This window comes from Nerophis ophidion, linkage group LG02, assembly GCF_033978795.1.
Source record: "Nerophis ophidion isolate RoL-2023_Sa linkage group LG02, RoL_Noph_v1.0, whole genome shotgun sequence".
Taxonomy (NCBI): Eukaryota; Metazoa; Chordata; class Actinopteri; order Syngnathiformes; family Syngnathidae; genus Nerophis; species Nerophis ophidion.
Window position 1 is genome coordinate 36,207,568 of NC_084612.1, and position 18,961 is coordinate 36,226,528.

The following is an 18,961-nucleotide window of genomic DNA, read 5'->3' on the forward strand; positions in this document are numbered from 1 at the left end:
GTGGAAGTCCTGTGACGAAGTCCAATGCCACATGGGACCACGGGCGGGAGAGGATGGGTAGCGGGCGCAGAAGGCCAGCTGGAACCCGGTGAGAAGCCTTATTACGGGCACATGTGGCACAGGCCGATACAAAGTCGTTGGTGTCGACCCTGAAGGATGGCCACCAGAAGCGCTGGGATAGGAGGAAAAAAGTACGGGTTATGCCTGGGTGACAGGCGACTTTGGAGCAGTGGGCCCAGTTCAGGACTTCAGGGCGGAGCTCTGGGATTAGAAACAAATGCCCGTGAGGGCAGTTTTTAGGTGAGGGAACGTTTCTGAGTCCCTCTTTAACGCGGCCTTCAATGTCCCACTGTAGCTCTCCCAGTACCCGTGATGGAGGGATGATTGTCTCGGTCTTGGCTTCTTCCTTGGGGCAGGAGTACATCCTTGACAGGGCGTCTGGTTTTCTGTTCTGGGACCCAGGGCGGAAAGTCATGGTGAAATTAAATCTGGCTAGGAACAACGCCCATCTTGCTTGTCTAGGATTGTGCCGTTGAGCAGTACGATTATAGGTCAGATTTTTGTGGTCAGTGAACACCACAAACGGGGTCTCCGGGCCCTCCAGCCAGTGCCTCCATTCTTGTAGTGCCAACACTATGGCGAGTAGCTCTCTATTGCCAATATTATAATTGCGTTCTGCAGGCGTCAGGCGGCGTGAGAAGAAGGCGCAGGGGTGCAGCCTCTGGTCGGATGTGGAGCGCTGGGAGAGAACAGCCCCCACACCGGAGTCAGACGCGTCAACCTTGACAAAAAATTGAGAGGGCATGTTAGGATGGACAAGAACAGGAGCAGAGGTTAACAAAGACGTGAGTTTCACAAAAGCAGATTGAGACTCTGAGGTCCACAAAAAGGGACGCTTAATTGAAGTTAATCGTGTTAATGGTTCCGCTACTCGACTAAAATTACGGATAAAGCGACGATAATAATTAGCGAAACCCAGAAACCTTTGGAGGTGCTTTCTAGAAGTGGGTGTGGGGCAATCAAGTACTGCTTGGACCTTTTCCGGATCTGCTCGGAGTTGACCCTTCTCGACAATAAAACCCAAAAAAGGGACAGACTCTGAATGAAAAACACACTTCTCAGCCTTGACATATAGACAATTTTCGAGAAGGCACTGGAGAACTAAGCGTACGTGCTCAACGTGTAGTTCAGGGGTATGTGAGAAAATGAAGATATTGTCTAAATAGACTACCACGAAACGGTCGAGCATGTCACGTAAGACATCGTTTATGAGGCCCTGAAAGACATTGGTGAGGCCGAAAGGCATGACAAGGTATTCAAAATGTCCTGGGGGTGTGTTGAATGCCGTTTTCCATTCGGGTTGAAAGTAGAGTCGAGAAGTGGGAGCGGATATTTATTTTTAACAGTAATATTATTGAGGGCACGGTAATCGATGCAGGGGCGAAGTGTTTTATCCTTCTTTTCCACAAAAAAGAATCCTGCGGCTAGGGGGGAGTTGGAAGGACGGATAATACCGGATGCGAGTGAGGTAGTGATATAGTCCTCTAATGAAAGACGCTCGTGTCGAGAAATATTGAATAGTCGCGAGGAAGGTAATGTGGCACCCAGGAGGAGATCAATACCACAATCGTAGGGCCGGTGTGGAGGTAACGACAGGGCTCGGTCTTTGCTAAAAACCTCCTTAAGGTCGTGGTAAGCAGTGGGCACGACTGACAAATCTATGACTTCCTCGGTGACGACACGCGAAGACCCTGTGCGAGGGCTTGCGGACCGCAGACAATGAGAATGACAAAACATACCCGAGTTAATTTTAGTAGTTTTAGCCCAGTCAACATTGGGATTATATTTAGACAACCAGGTAAGGCCAAGCACATCCGGAGCAGAACGAGAGGGAATGACCAGAAAACTGATTGATTCAAAATGGTTACCGGCAGATAACGGCAGGGTCTGATGGATAACACTTGGCAGGTGGCCTCCATTAAGGGATCGGACCACTCTAGGCTTTTGTAACTTGACAACGGGTATGGTGAAACGCTTAATTATAGACTCATCGATGAAATTATCGTCAGCACCCGAATCAATGAGGGCCCTAATGTCCAGTTTCTGTTCCTTATCCCAGGTAAACGTACCCAAGAGTTGAAGTCTGGATAACGTCTGACCTGTAGCTGCCAGTAGCGGCGATGCTTGGGTGCGCAGCGGCGGCGAGGCCTGGTATCGCAGCGGTGGTGAAGCTTGGGTGCGCAGCGGAGGTGAAGCTTGTGGGCGCAGCGGAGGTGAAGCTTGGGTGCGCAGCGGCGGCGAGGCCTGGTATCGCAGTGGTGGTGAAGCTTGGGTGCGCAGCGGATGTTAAGCTTGTGGGCGCAGCGGAGGTGAAGCTTGGGAACGCAGCGGAGGCGACGCTTAGGTGCGTAGAGTAGGTGAAGCTGGAGAACATTGGCGGCGGACAGGACGATGAGGACAGTTGAATAAGTGATGCTCAGCCTTGCCGCAATATAAACACAGCTGAAGGCGAAGGCGACAGTCTCTCTCAGCTCGAGAAAGACGATTTCTTCCGAGTTTTTATCGGTCCTTCTTACTGTGATATTGGCGGGGTATCGACACTGGGTATCGGTCTGCAGGTTTGACGCGATTCATGGTCACGCCCACTATGCGTCGAAGAGCGGAAGTCCTGGCGTCGGAATATCTCTCCTTCCCAGTTCACGCGGTGATTCTCAATCCTTATTGCCATAGAAACGAGCTTGTCAAGGGTGTTGGGAGTCTTGAGCGGGATCATATGTTTCCGGACTCGATCCACCAGCCCGAGAGAAAAAACGTCCACCAATGCGGAAGTGGGCCATTCACTCTCAGCAGCGAGCCTACGGAAGTCATTGGCGAAATCCGTGACGCTGCCCTGTCCTTGCTGCAGTCGAAGTAATGCCCGTGCTGCCTCACGTCCTGGTTTTCGCGCTGGAAAATGCTTTGGCAAAAGACGCATCCGAGGCACACACGGGAGAATGGCGTGTCCATTCCGCGGTGGCCCATGTAGATGCCCGGCCACTCATATGGGACATGATAAAAGCCACACGCGCTCTTTCAGAAGAAAAGGCAGTTGGTAACAGTTAAAAAAAAATCTCTCACTGGGTGAGGAAGGGTCGCACATCACCTGACTCGCCGGATAATCGTTCGGGTTTGGGGAGAGGAGGACACGTTGCCGGATTATCTGTGAGTCGAGGATGGCTCGGCTGGACTGCTGGGTTGGCCGAGGGGGATTAGTCATCACCTGCAGCGTGGTGAGTACACTGTCCAGCTGTGTCTCCAGGGCACTAAGGCGAGAGTCTTGGTGTTCCGCCATTTTGTTGACACCAGTCCCAAGCAGGTTAAACGGTTCTTCTTGTTGGCCTAACCTCTTGGCCTGTTGGAGCAGAGTTCTTCTGACCGGGTCGGTCTCTGCGAGGTCCATGATGTGGTCGGTTAATATGTTAGGAAATGGTCCAGGTGGGAGCCCGGGATGCAGAGACGGGAGGCAAATTTGAGACACAAAAGGGAATACATTTAATCAGTCCAAAAAGTGCAACAAAAGGAGATGGGGCAGAAAATGCACACCATGAAAACTAAATGAAGCTGGTTCCTCAGAGGTTGGCAGTGGAAAAGCCGGGATGCACTAGTGCGCAGGGAAAAAAGTCTCTACTGCCTCAGGGAGGCTAGAAAACAAAATACAACAAGGTTAGGAAATACCAGAATAAGGAAAGTCAACATACCGGTCTGACGGGGCAAAGCGGGCACATGCACGTAGGAGGTGCAGGATCAAAAATTAACCGACAATGAGCAGTTGTGTGTGACGAGCTTATATACTCCTTGGTCGTAAATGGTTGCAGGTGTGTCTAGTTTCCGCCCCTCGCTGGAGGCTAACGAGCTGAGGAAACAAATCACAACGAAAAAGAAGGCAGGGAAATAAAAACATCACAATTAGTGATTATAATGGAGCAGTTTGGATAGGCTCCAGCACACCCGCAATCCCGCGATGGGACATGTGGTAAAAAATGGATTGATGGATGGATTATAATGGATCCAGAAAGGACAACAGGTGAAAACTGATGTCAAGTTCATTTTTATCAATCAATCAATCAATGTTTACTTATATAGCCCTAAATCACTAGTGTCTCAAAGGGCTGGACAAACCACCACGACATCCTCGGTAGGCCCACATAAGGGCAAGGAAAACTCACACCCAGTGGGACATTGGTGACAATAATGACCCAGTGGGACGTCAGTGACAATGATTACTATGAGAACCTTAGAGAGGAGGAAAGCAATGGATGTCGAGCGGGTCTAACATGATACTGTGAAAGTTCAATCCACAATGGATACAACACAGTCGCAAGAGTCCAGTCCAAAGAGGATCCAAGACACAGCAGCGAGAGTCCCGTTCACAGCGGAGCCAGCAGGAAACCATCCCAAGCGTAGGCGGACCAGCAGCGCAGAGATGTCCCCAGCCGATACACAGGCGAGCAGTACATGGCCACCGGATCGGACCGGACCCCCTCCACACGGGAGAGTGGGACATAGAAGAAAAAGAAAAGAAACGGCAGATCAACTGGTCTAAAAAGGGAGTCTATTTAAAGGCTAGAGTATACAAATGAGTTTTAAGGTGAGACTTAAATGCTTCTACTGAGGTGGCATCGCGAACTGTTACCGGGAGGGTATTCCAGAGTACTGGAGCCCGAACGGAAAATGCTCTATAGCCCGCAGACTTTTTTTGGGCTTTGGGAATCACTAATAAGCCGGAGTCCTTTGAACGCAGATTTCTTGCCGGGACATATGGTACAATACAATCGGCAAGATAAGATGGAGCTAGACCGTGTAGTATTTTATACGTAAGTAGTAAAACCTTAAAGTCACATCTTAAGTGCACAGGAAGCCAGTGCAGGTGAGCCAGTACAGGCGTAATGTGATCAAACTTTCTTGTTCTTGTCAAAAGTCTAGCAGCCGCATTTTGTACCAACTGTAATCTTTTAATGCTAGACATGGGGAGACCCGAAAATAATACGTTACAGTAGTCGAGGCGAGACGTAACAAACGCATGGATAATGATCTCAGCGTCTTTAGTGGACAGAATGGAGCGAATTTTAGCGATGTTACGGAGATGAAAGAAGGCCGTTTTAGTAACGCTTTTAATGTGTGCCTCAAAGGAGAGAGTTAGGTCGAAGATAATACCCAGATTCTTTACCGTGTCGCCTTGTTTAATTGTTTGGTTGTCAAATGTTAGAGTTGTATTATTAAATAGAGTTTGGTGTCTAGCAGGACCGATAATCAGCATTTCCGTTTTTTTGGCGTTGAGTTGCAAAAAGTTAGCGGACATCCATTGTTTAATTTCATTAAGACACTCCTCCAGCTGACTACAATCCGGCGTGTTGGTCAGCTTTAGGGGCATGTAGAGTTGGGTGTCATCAGCATAACAGTGAAAGCTAATACCGTATTTGCGTATGATGTCACCTAGCGGCAGCATGTAGATGCTGAAGAGTGCAGGGCCAAGGACCGAACCCTGGGGAACTCCACACGTTACCTTAACGTAGTCCGAGGTCACATTGTTATGGGAGACACACTGCATCCTATCAGTAAGATAAGAGTTAAACCAAGACAGGGCTAAGTCTGACATACCAATTCGTGTTTTGATACGTTCTAATAAAATATTATGATCGACGGTATCGAAAGCAGCGCTAAGATCGAGGAGCAGCAACATAGATGACGCATCAGAATCCATCGTTAGCAATAGATCATTAGTCATTTTTGCGAGGGCTGTCTCCGTGGAGTGATTTGCCCTGAAACCGGATTGAAAGGTTTCACATAGATTGTTAGACGCTAAGTGTTCATTTAACTGCTCCGCAACAATTTTTTCAAGGATTTTTGAAATAAAGGGAAGGTGAGACACCGGTCGGTAATTCACCATGAGGTCAGGATCGAGGTTAGGTCTTTTAAGAAGAGGATGAATAACCGCTTTTTTGAATGCTAGGGGAACACTGCCCGAGGAGAGTGATAAGTTTATAATATTTAGCACTGATGGACCTAATAATTCAAAGAGCTCCTTGATCAGTTTCCCAGGAAGAGGGTCAAGTAAACATGTTGTCTGTTTTATTCCATTTACACGTTGTAACAATTCCTCTAATGTTATTTCCTCAAAACGAGAGAAACTATTTTGGAGGGCAGTATCCGCCGTATATACAATCGTGTCAGTGTTAATAGAACCCCGTTGTAGCTGGGACGCATTGTCTTTAATCTCCTTTCTAATGACTTCAATTTTCTTACTAAAGAATTGCATAAAGTCATCAGCTGAGTGGGTTGAGCTACTGGAAGGAATCCCTTGTTGGGTTAGCGATGCTACCGTACTAAACAAAAATTTAGGATCGTTTTTATTACGGTGGATGAGATTTGAGTAATATTTAGCTTTAGCTAAAGTAAGCATGCGTTTATAAGTTATTAAACCATCACTCCATGCTTGATGGTGCACCTCAAGTTTAGTCGTGCGCCATTTGCGTTCCAGCTTTCTACATAATAATTTCTGAGCTCTAGTTTCTTCTGTAAACCACGGGGTGCGCTTTTTTGGAGCCTTTTTTAACTTTAGCGGTGCTATGTTATCAATGGTTTCGCGCAGGGCGTCGTTAAAGTTGTTAGTGAGGTTATCAATAGAGCCCACATACTTTGGGAATGGTGCCATTACCGAGGGCAGTAGGTCAGCAAGAGTTGTCGTTGTGGCTGTATTAATGTTGCGGCTGCTATAGCAGGTATTATTATTATTAGTTTGACGAACATGCGTCTGAACCTCGAATTTTATAAGGTAATGATCGGACAATACTTTAGTACACGGGAGTATCGTAACTTTGGAAACGGTGATGCCCCTGACAAGCACTAGGTCTATCGTATTACCGTTGCGATGCGTGGGTTCATTTATTATTTGTGTGAGACCACAGCTATCAATTACAGTCTGGAGCGCTACGCACGGTGGGTCCGATGGAGTATTCATATGGATATTAAAGTCCCCCATTATGATTATATTATCGGCGTGTGTCACTAGATCAGCAACGAACTCTGAGAATTCATTAATAAAGTCCGAATAGGGCCCTGGGGGACGGTAGATAACAGCCAGGTGTAGAGGCAGCGGTGTGACAGACCTCATAGTAAGCACCTCAAACGATTTATATTTATTATTTATGTTAGGACTAAGGTTAAAGTTTTCGTTGTATATTAGTGCGACCCCCCCACCCCTTTTGAGCGGACGGGCAATATGCACATGTGTAAAGTTAGGAGGACATGCCTCATTTAGCGCAAAAAAGTCGTTTGGTTTAAGCCAGGTTTCGCTGAGACCGATGACGTTAAGATTGTTGTCTCTGATAATATCATTAACTAACAACGTTTTAGGAGACAATGATCTTATGTTTAAAAAAACATTATAGGTAGTGGGCTGTTTTAGGGAGTTTTTGATCAAATTATCCGTAGTAGCAATATTAATAATGTTGTGTTTATTATGCCCAGTGCATTTAGTATAGTTACGACCATATCTAGGAATTGATACGACAGGAATTTTCCGATTGTTTGATTGTTGCTTTGATAAACTGCACGCATCATGGTTAGCCACCTCAGTAACGGGGATTTTCCGATTATTTGTTTGTTGCTTTGATAAACTGCACACATCATGGTTAGCCATCTCAGTAACACACATGTCCAACTCTGAAACACTCAAAGCAGAAAAAACTTGTTCTAATTTAACTGACTCCTTACCCAGACCAGTAGTCTCGCATTTTCCATCTAAATCCGTCTTCGGGATGGAGGAAAGTGGTGTTCTGTGGGGATTAGCCTTCTGCTTTGTTTTTAGCCCCGCTCGGCATCCGCGTTTCCGATCACACCGCTGGCGTCTGCTCCGTAGACGGCCCCCGCTGCTACTAGACTCCCCTGCTTCACAGGCCGCTGGATGTAGCCGCCGATGTATTCCCATGCTAGTTAGCATGTTTAGCACGCAAGTGTCTATCAGTCCAAAACGGCCCGATTCGTCCACATCCAGAAGTGTCTGGCGGTCGTATGTGATCACGGAGTGACCACGATGTGAGCCAGCCATAAAGTTTGTGGAATTGTCCGGTATTTCTGCCAAATGTTCCATCTTTAGCAGGAGCTCCTCGAGAGCGCAGCCCGTCCGGGCGCCGCCATCTTGGAATTAAAGATGCATTTTAAATATTTATTTTATTATTTTCGCAATTCTATTGTGTTTTGTGTTAGATTATGAGCTTATAAATATATGTCAGGTTTCCGATTAGTCCTCAAGTCTGTGTGTGTGTGTTTGCAGGTGGTGACGAACAGGGACACCCAGGAGACTCTGCTTTGTATGGCATGTGTGTTTGAGGTGTCCAACAGCGAGCACGGCGCCCAGCATCATATCTACAGACTGGTAAAAGAATGAAAAAAATCCTCTCTCCTCACAGACTCTCTGACCTCCAGACAAGTGGCTGTGCCTCTCGCTGAAAGTCACACCAACGACGCGTTTTGTTGGTCATTACCTGAAGTCTCCTTTTATCACTGTGTTGTTTTGTGTTGTTCAACTGCAGCTGTTTTATTTTACCCACACTTTACTGCTGGACGTCTCCTTGAGAGATTATACTCAGTAAAGTAGGAGGAACTGTGGCATCTACGTACAAATATGTACTACTCTAAAATTAGGAAATGGACCTGTGTGTGTTGTCTTTGTTATTTTTTGCTAAGACACAAAATATATAAATGGGCTATAGGCCTTTTTGTGCTAGTTGCCTAATGAGACGTGCGTAATATGTTGAGAATATGTGTTCCATCAGCAGTCAATAGAGCTCCAAAGAAGCTGTGATGACACTAAATATTCTGCTTTTCTATCTGTTTTATCAACAAAGCAGTACATTTTATCCCTGTTGAAGCATTTCAGCACCCTTGCAGCAATTTGAATGCTCTCTAAAAGAGACACCACAATCATTTTGATGCATTTTCTAATGAATTCAGGAAACATTCCAACTTGCCTCTGCATTCCCGTTCCTCTCAAGTAGGAGAATTTTTAATTTCTGGAAAGTTAAAAACACTACAAAAACTTGACTGTCCAAAACCACTTTCCTCTGTCTTTTTGATGAACCACAACACTATCACATCACATTTAAACAGTAAGCCATGTTTTCGTCCCTCCTAAATGAGTAGCATTGCAAGTCATAGTGTTATCACTCACACTACATTCCCATAAATGTGGCCTATGACGTCCCCCAGCCTTAAACACGCTACAGCCACTAAAACTGATCTTGTGCCGTGGAAAGTCATGTGAGAGATTTCTAATACATTCTGCCAAAGTGTAAGAGTACTACAGTGCCTTAGTGTATTTAGTCCAACAAGTCCGACACAAAGTATTATTGATACACTCTGGAAAGCCCATTTGAGGTTACATTCATTAAAATGCCTCCTATGATATACAAAAGTCTTATACATTACAGTGGTACCTCAACGTATGCTTTATACATATATATATATATATATATATATATATATATATATATATATATGTGTGTGTGTGTATATGTATATGTATGAATGTATGTATGTTTTTTTAAAGGCAAAGCTTAGTGGTTTTATTATTGGCTGATGTCAACATTTAGTTTTTTCTCATTGCGCTTCTCGCTGTTATACCAATTTTTGCGGGTGTTTTTTGTTTTTTTAATGTGCCTCTAGGGCCTATGACAAAGGAGTCACAGGCCACAGATGACCCCTGCGCCACACCTTGAGCACCACTGCTGCGGAAGCTGTTATGGGTACTATAGTAGTATACTTGTCCATCCTATGGTCACAAATGGGATGCCAATCTGGTTACGTCAGCACCGGAAGTAGTAATATCAGCTGTTCGCCGGGAGAGTTTTTCCTCTGTGATAAAGAGTGGATAAACGGGGAAATCGTTCTGTAGTTGGCACCTTTTTTCATCAAATATTCTCGCCTGAGCACATGTCAATGTTTACTTTTGTATATAAATCAACATAAAATCCCTGATGTCATATTAATACGATATTTTTTGTTGTAATATTTTTGCGAACGACTGGGAGGGTCCCAAAGATCGATGGGTTGGCGAGCTCTAGCCTAGTGATGGGCTCAGCAGTTCTTTTGACTGTACTGAATCACTAGAATCAGTTCCTTAAATAGATTCGTTCAAAAAATGCGTTCACTGAATCACTTCTGCAGCAGCAGTTCTGTGTGCAGGTCAGCGAATCATGAGTCAGTCAGTAACAGCTTCCCCAGCGGCAGATCTCGGTGTGTGTCAGTTCGCGAACGACACAAGCCCTCAGCACCTAATGAACGACGCGCACAGTGACTGAACGAGAGCCACAATGTGACGTCCTCCTCCGCGACACAGTCAGTTCTCTGTGTCAGTAGGTGCGCGAATCGCGAGTCCTGATTCTGAATGAGTGAGTGAGTACAGCGCGAACGTGATTCATGTCCTCAGCGACAACCAGTCAGTTCTTGTAGGTTCATGAAGCGACCCTGAATCACTCAGCTACAGTTCTGTGGGCCAGAGGGCGACAGACGTGAATCGCTCTCTGCAAAAACAAATATTAAATTAAGAAACCCTTAACAAATGCCAACATAAAAACTAAATGTTCTGTAGCAAAGAAAATGCAAACTTAAATATGCAAACAAAAAGAAAACAAATACCTTCAAAATAAAACAAATAAATTAAGAACCAGAAATGCCAACATAAAAACTAAATGTTCTGTAGCCTACGTTTAAAAATATAACAAAGAAAATATCAACTTAAATGTGCAATAAAAATTTTATGTGTTGAGATAATGGGGACCGGGCGCGTGTGTGTGTTTGTTTTCATGTGGCTTGAGTCAACATTAGCCGTTAGCTTGGAGAATGAATGGAGAACGGTGTAAGATTGGCCCCAAAACCTCCAGTCTTACACGCCAGCATTAGCTTTTAGCTGGGAATCGACATAATTTTGTTTTACAACCATTTGAAACCAAACTTTAAGCAGCGATCCATCTTCCAAAGCCAACATCATCCTGCTACTGAAGCTTGATCCTCCACACACGGATGAGCTTGAAACTGTTCAAGGAGCCCAGGAGGGTCTTTTGCTCTGCTGCGCTACGAACCAGCAATGTTCTCACCGCTACGCTATTGCTGCTGCCTCCTATTTCTCCCAGCACATTGCCCAAAAAGCATCCACACTGCAAAAAATCAGTGTTCAAAAACAAGAAATAAAAAATACAAAAATTAGGGGTATTTTATTTGAACTAAGCAAAAATATCTGCCAATAGAACAAGAAAATTCGGCTTTCAAGACTTTCCAAAACAAGTAAAATTAGCTAACCTCAATGAACCCCAAAATCCCTTAAAATACGTATATTCTCACTAATAACAAGTGCACTTTTCCTGGTAGAAAAAAAATTAGACCTTTTTGCTCAATATGTTGAAAAATATTCTTAAATTAATTAAATGCTAGTACCATTATCTTGACATAATGATATGCGCCCGGCATCATGATTCTTTTTTCATGCTTGAATTAAGAAATTATTACTTTAAAAAAGTAGTTTTATACTTGTAAGTATTAATGACACAGCTTTGCATCAGCTAATATTCTAGTTTTAAGCATGTTTTACTCACTATAGGTCATAAAATCTCAGCTACAAGCTGTAATATCTTACTGAGATCATTTAGGACCAAAACACTTAAAACAAGTAAAACACTCTAACATAAAATCTGCTTAGTGAGAAGAATTATCTTATCAGACAGAAAATAAGCAAATATCTGTCACGCTTTGATAAAAGGATTTGGACTCAGATGCAGATTTGGGACTTTAGACAGGCTTTTATTTTGACAATTTCCTTTTACCTCCCGAGTCAAGAAAAAACATCTATAATCACAAAAATAAACTACTCGGAGCAAAGGTTCCAGAAAAAGAAGGAACAACCGAAAATCACTCCGAACGGAGGAGAACGCAAAAGTAAAGACGAACTATAAACAGTATTTAACAAAAGGCGCTCCAACAGGAGGACCAAAACAACATCTATGAAAATTTCTACACTAAATAATCTAATAGAGTATTTATCAAAAATAGTCACTCAAAAAGTTGAGGAATGAATGAAAAACTTAACTGAAACTTACCACTGCGGCTGAATAACTAAATAATCAAAATCACTCTGCTGAGGAGGAAAAAAAGGAAAACTCAAAATATTCATAAAGGGGTTCAGGATCAAGGGACATAGGCACAAGACAAGGCAAGGCATGGACAAAGATATGGACGCTAGAGAGCACGAATAAACGAGACAATCTGGCACAGAACAAAGGAAGGAGTGAGCTTATAAACACATGAAGGTAATAGGGAACAGCTGGAAACAATCAGAGAACATGGATGACGTCAGACTGATGACACAAAAGGAAGGGCAAGTGACCTGAAACGAGAGGAGAGTTACTTTTCAAATTAAAACCATAAGACAAAAAAACCAAAACAAGACATCCCTCACCGCGGTGTGACAATATCACCCTTATTTGAGATATTTAATCTTACTTAGATTTCAGTTTTTGCAGTGCACTCTTGTCCCTCACGACGCAGATTGTGGGAAATATTATAATATAGCATATCCTCTTTTTTTAACGCCATTACTCACTGCTTTCGCAACCTTATTGGAACGGCGTGACTCAGCCTTGCCAACAACTTGAGGGTTCCTGGTATGATTGTGTCCTTAGGTGTATAAATGTTATTGAATGTTTGGTGGTGGTCAGACACCTGCCGTAGGCGCTAGTTGGCAGCCAAGTTTCCATCATTCTAGACCAGGGCGGCTCTGGCTACAAATGTAGCTTACCACCATCCATGTGTCAATGAGGAGTTAATGAATAATGGCTTCTTAGTTCTCTGTAAAGTGTTTTGAGTGTCTAGAAAAGCGCTATATAAATCTAATCCATTGTTATTATCAATGTTATTTATTATTGATCATCCATCCCTCTTTGTTCTCATTGTACATTTTGGATGTAATAAGACAGGAAGAACCAAAAATTGCTAAAAATGTTTTTGAAGAGTTTACACGCTTTACAAACCCCGTTTCCATATGAGTTGGGAATTTTTGTTAGATGTAAATACAAACGAAATACAATGATTTGCAAATCCTTTTCAACCCATATTCAGTTGAATATGCTACAAAGACAACATATTTGATGTTCAAACTGATAAACATTTTCTTTTGCAAGTAATCATTGAATTTAGTATTTGATGCCAGCAACACGTGACAAAGAAGTTGGGAAAGTGGCAATAAATACCGATAAAGTTGAGAAATTCTCATCAAACACTTATCTGGAACACCCCACAGGTGTGCAGGCTAATTGGGAACAGGTGTGCACCATGATTGGGTTTAAAAGCAGCTTCCATGAAATGCTAAGTAATTCACAAACAAGAATGGGGTGAGGGTCACCACTTTGTAAGCAAATTGTCGAACAGTTTTAGAACATTTCTCAACGAGCTAATGCAAGGTATTTATCGATTTTACCATATACGGTCCGTAAAATCATCGTAAGGTTCAGAGAATCTGGAGAAATCACTGCACGTAAGCGATGATATTACAGACCGTTGATCCCTCAGGCGGTACTGCATCAAAACCCGACATCAGTGTGTAAAGGATATCACCACATGGGCTCAGGAACACTTCATAAAACCACTGTTAGTAACTACAGTTGGTTGCCACATCTGTAAGCGCAAGTTAAAACTCTGCTATGCAAAGCAAAACCCATTTATCCACAACACCAAGGAACGCCGCTGGCTTCGCTGGGCCCGAGCTCATCTAAGATGGACTGATGCAAAGTGGAAAGGTGTTCTGTGGTCTGACGAGTCCACATTTCAAATTATATTTGGAAACTGTGGACGTGGTGTCCTCCGGAACAAAGAGTAAAATAACCATCCGGATTGAAATAGGCGCGAAGTTCAAAAGCCAGCATTTGTGATGGTATGGGGGTGTATTAGTACCCAAGTCATGGGTAACTTACACATCTGTGAAGGCACCATTAATGCTGAATGGTCCATACAGGTTTTGGAGCAACATATGTTGTCATCCAAGCAACGTTATCATGGACGCCCCTGCTTATTTCAGCAAGAAAATGCCAAGCCACGTGTTACAACGGCGTGGTTTCGTAGTGAAAGAGTATGGGTACTTTCCTGGCCTGCCTGCAGTCCAGACCTGTCTCCCATCGAAAATGTGTGCCGCATTATGAAGCGTAAAATACGAGAGCGGACCCCGGACTGTTGAACGACTGAAGCTCTACATAAAACAAGAATGGGAAAGAATTCCACTTTAAAAGCTTCAACAATTAGTTTCCTCTGTCCCCAAGCGTTTATTGAGTGTTGGTAAAAGAAAAGGTGATGTAACACAGTGGTGAACATGCCCTTTCCCAACTACTTTGGCATGTGTTGCAGCCATGAAATTCTAAGTTAATTATTATTTGCAAAAAAGATAAAGTTTATGAGTTTGAACATTAAATATCTTGTCTTTGTCATGCATTCAACTGAATATGGGTTGAAAAGGATTTGCAAATCATTGTATTCCGTTTATATTTACATCCAACACAATTGCCCAACTAATATGGAAACAGGGTTTGTACATTCTTATTATATTATTTATTAAACTACTGCAGTTGTCTGTACTACTATTGTGTAGTTTTTTAAACATTTCTTATTTAAAGGTAATTGTTTTTAAAAGGCATGATAAAGGTTAAAATTGTGCTGTTTCAGGAGGGCCAATCACAAATTAAATTGATTTGAATTAATTTCAATGGTCTTGGCTGCTTTAAGGTTACAAGCTCATTGAACGCAATTTACTAGTAGGTTGAAGTACCACTACATTTCTTAATATCAGCCTTTTCTATGTGAACTCTGGCAGAATGTCCTGTGTAAAAAAAAACACACCCTACAAAAAGTTGTTGTCTTATTGTGCCATTCATGGTAGCGAAAAAAGTGCCTTTGGGTTTAAAACGATTTACAAATGAATCTAACAAAATGACCAAAAATGGGATAAGAACCAAGCACCACATTGCCTTTTTGCTCAAAGGGTTGGAACGCTATCAACGGAAGCTGTGTAGGACCGAGGTTTTCAAAGTGTGAGGCAGGCCTTCCCTAAGACAAAGAAGACTGCCTCAGCTTTAGAAAAATCAAGAAAAAGCTAACAGTTATGTCAAAGGTCAAACAAATGGATTTTAAGTTTTGCAACTGAGCATTAGTTTTTCAGGGAGTAGTTTTAGGTCCCCATCTGTTATGTTGTCTGAGGAGAGACATTTTGAAAAACCCTGGTATAGTATGTGCTTCTCTTTTGGATTTCACTAATGATGTTGTATAAAGGTCTTTTAGGACAGTGGTTCTCAACTTTTTTTCAGTGATGTACCCCCTGTGAAAATTTTTTTAATTCAAGTACCCCCTAATCAGAGCAAAGCATTTTTGGTTTTGAAAAAGAGATAAAGAAGTAAAATACAGCTCTATGTCATTAGTTTCTGATTTATTTAATTGTATAACAATGTAACATATTGCTCATTTTTAGTGGTCTTTCTTGAACTATTTGGAAAAAAAGATATAAAAATAACTAAAAACTTGTTGAAAAATAAACAAGTGATTCAATTATAAAAAAATAAAGATTTCTACACACAGAAGTAATCATCAACTTAAAGTGCCCTTTTGGGGGATTGTAATAGAGATCCATCTGGATTCATGAACTTAATTCCAAACATTTCTTCACAATAAAGAAATATTTAACATCAATATTTATGGAACATGTCCACAAAAAATGTAGCTGTCAAAACTGAATATTGCATTGTTGCATTTCTTTTCACAGTTTGTGAACTTACATTCATATTTTTTGAAGTATTATATTTATAAAGGATTTTTGAATTGTTGCTATTTTTAAAATATGTTTTAAAAAAATCTCACATACCCCTTGGTATACCTTCAAGTACCTCCAGGGGTACGTGTACCCCCATTTGTGAACCACTGTTTTAGGACTTTAAACTCTTGCAGGGGGAAGTGTTTTACAAAATGCTGAATTTCCCCCAGGGATCAATAAACTACTTTCTATTCTATTCCATTCTATTCTAAAAAAAATAAGATAGAGAAGAAAATATTTATGTTACTCTTTCTGTTGACAAACTTGCATCATCTATAATCCAAACTGTTACTTCATGATATGATCGAGACGTAACGTTTGCACTTACAGGAAGTGACAATGGAAGACAATATAGCCTCTTCTGGAATTCCCTCAAAAATATTTGTTTTCCTCCAACAGCTCGGATAAATATCTTTCTTAGGGAATGACTGGCCCTTGATGGACCTAAGAAAGATTGTACAGTAGGAAAGGGATTCAAATGGGTGCATTAGTGTGTTTTACCTGACACATGAAACGTTTTGAATTGGGGGGTGCACTATCCACTTCAGCCAGCAGTAGAGTGTTGAATATTTTAAAATGTGTTTTACGGCTATTCCAACTCTGACCACATTGTCATTTGCCCTGTCGAGTGGCGCTTTCCATCATTTTCAGCAGACTGCATTGCAGAAGGATTAGCCCCTCCCCTCTTCCTCTCATGCAAGATCCAGCCAGGAATGGGGCCATATGAATCCCTTCCTTACTGTATGTTCTTCTGCATCGGGATTTAGGTCTGGGTTCTCAGGTTCCTCCACACCAAACTCCTCCAAGCGTACCTATTAATGGTCTTTGCTTCTGTACTCTGGGAACAAAAATGGAACTAAAGGGCCCAGCCCTGACTATTGAATTTGGCAATATGTTCAAAGTTTTTTTGTACATTTATGAGGTAGTTATCGTAGTCCTGACATTTCCAAAAGTATGTTTCATGAATAATTCAAGTTACCTGAAAGATGTTTCCCAGGTGTATTCTTATATTTCAGTCAGTGTTTTGACACCACAGTCTTAAAGACACTGTGCTCTTTTCTTCTTACGACTTTTTTATGGCTTCACATGTATCGATGTACTTGTATGCAGTTGTAGGTGTGTTGACAGTGTCTGTTTCTTGTGTTACTGCTGGTCCATGTTGACATGTAGTTTCAGCACTACAACATCAGGACTGATGAGGACTTCAGAGGCATGAATGTCTGCACTATTTTTGTCATACAAAAGTGGCACTCTTTAAAAAAAAAAAAAAACAGCTACTAATTGAAAGAGTATCAGCAGATTTGTAATTTGTCATTTTGTCAAGCTAATAAGGTACTGGTACAGTTCTGTTTTCACATCATTTCCCGATGGTGACTTTCAAGTGATGTTAATGATTCACATTGCTCATGTTTTATGTTTTGTGTTCTTGTAAGAAGGTGCTTTGTACAAAAAAAAGGATATCTTAGCATTTTCTTGGTACATATGTGTGATATCTTTCTCGTATCTATGACTGTAATGTGTTGGAGCAAGCAAGCGAAAATAAGACTCTGCCAGGTTTGTGTGGTTCTGTTTTCTTTTTTTTTGCTTTGTTATTCTATTATTATGGTCTTAGTTATTGCTCCTTTACATTATGATGCTTTCTTGGAAACACTAGATATTTTTTAGCTTTCTAGATTTGTTTGTATGCAATACTGCAGTTAAATAAATTGGAAAAAGAACAGTATTGTGCTGGCTTTTATTCGTGTTCTGTTGTATCTGACGTCTTCCCGAAGTCTAACAGCAGATGGCGTCACATGCTCGAGTGTCAATGAGCCCAGTTTCAGCTTCTACAAAGTCAGTGTAGTACCATAATGGAACACCAGAGAGGGGTTGTGTTACTTTCTCTTTCCATCCATCCATTTTACTACCGCTTGTCCCTTTTGAGGTCGCAGGGAGTGCTGGAGCCTACCTCAGGCATCTGGGCGGTAGGCAGGGCACACCCTGGACAAGTCGCCACCTCATCACAGGGCCAACACAGATAGACAGACAACATTCACACTCACATTCACACACTAGATCAGTGGTTCTCAACCTTTTTTCAGTGATGTACCCCCTGTGAACATTTTTTTAATTCAAGTACCCCCTAATCAGAGCAAAGCATTATTTTGGTTGAAAAAAGAGATAAAGAAGTAAAATACAGCACTATGTCATCAGTTTCTGATTTATTAAATTGTATAACAGTGCAAAATATTGCTCATTTGTAGTGGTCTTTCTTGTACTATTTGGAAAAAAAGATATACAAATAACTAAAAACGTGTTGAAAAATAAACAAGCGATTCAATTATAAATAAAGATTTCTACACATAGAAGTAATCATCAACTTAAAGTGCCCTCTTTGGGGATTGTAATAACAATCCATCTGGATTCATCAACTTATTCTAAACATTTCTTCACAAAAAAATAAATCTTTAACATCAATATTTATGGAACATGTCCACAAAAAATCTAGCTGTCAACACTGAATATTGCATTGTTGCATTTCTTTTCACAGTTTATGAACTTACATTCATATTTTGTTGAAGTATTATTCAATAAATATATATATAGGATTTTTTAATTGTTCCTATTGTGAGAATATTTTTTTAAATCTCACGTACCCCTTGGCATACCTTCTAGTACTCCCAGGGGTACGCATACCCCCATTTGAGAACCACTGCACTAGGGCCAATTCAGTGTTGCCAATCAACCTATCCCCAGGTGCATACTCTCTCTTTATTTTCTCAATAATGGAGATATTAATAATATTTGTCATATAGTTTCTATAATATTTTTTTATTTAGATGAATTTATGTCACAAAAAAATTTCAAAGAAATTATTTAACTGAGTATATTTTGTAAATGGTATACACTGTTATTTTCACACAATGTCTATGCGCTTTACCTGTCAGTAAACTATTCGACTCCAAAAATTTATGAGTGTGTATATGTATGTATATATATATGTATGTATAAATATATATATACATATATATATATATATATATATATATATATATATATATATATATATATATATATATATATATATATATATATATATATATA

General features: G+C 41.5%; 1 protein-coding gene across 7 annotated transcripts in view; it reads left to right on the top strand.

Annotated features, from left to right (window-relative positions):
* The window catches only part of tead1b (TEA domain family member 1b), a 179,241-nt gene extending 161,646 nt beyond the window's left edge, over positions 1-17,595 (top strand). For 6 of the 7 annotated variants that reach the window (XM_061882826.1, XM_061882839.1, XM_061882847.1 and 3 more), the window contains one exon: positions 8,312-17,595. In XM_061882826.1, coding sequence (XP_061738810.1) covers positions 8,312-8,425 — 114 coding nt within the window. In that variant the 3' untranslated portion in view covers positions 8,426-17,595. Of the gene's footprint in view, positions 1-2,119; positions 4,586-8,311 lie in introns of those variants that run through there. The other variant, XM_061882857.1, reaches the window with a different exon arrangement.
* Positions 17,596-18,961: the final 1,366 nt, after the last annotated feature.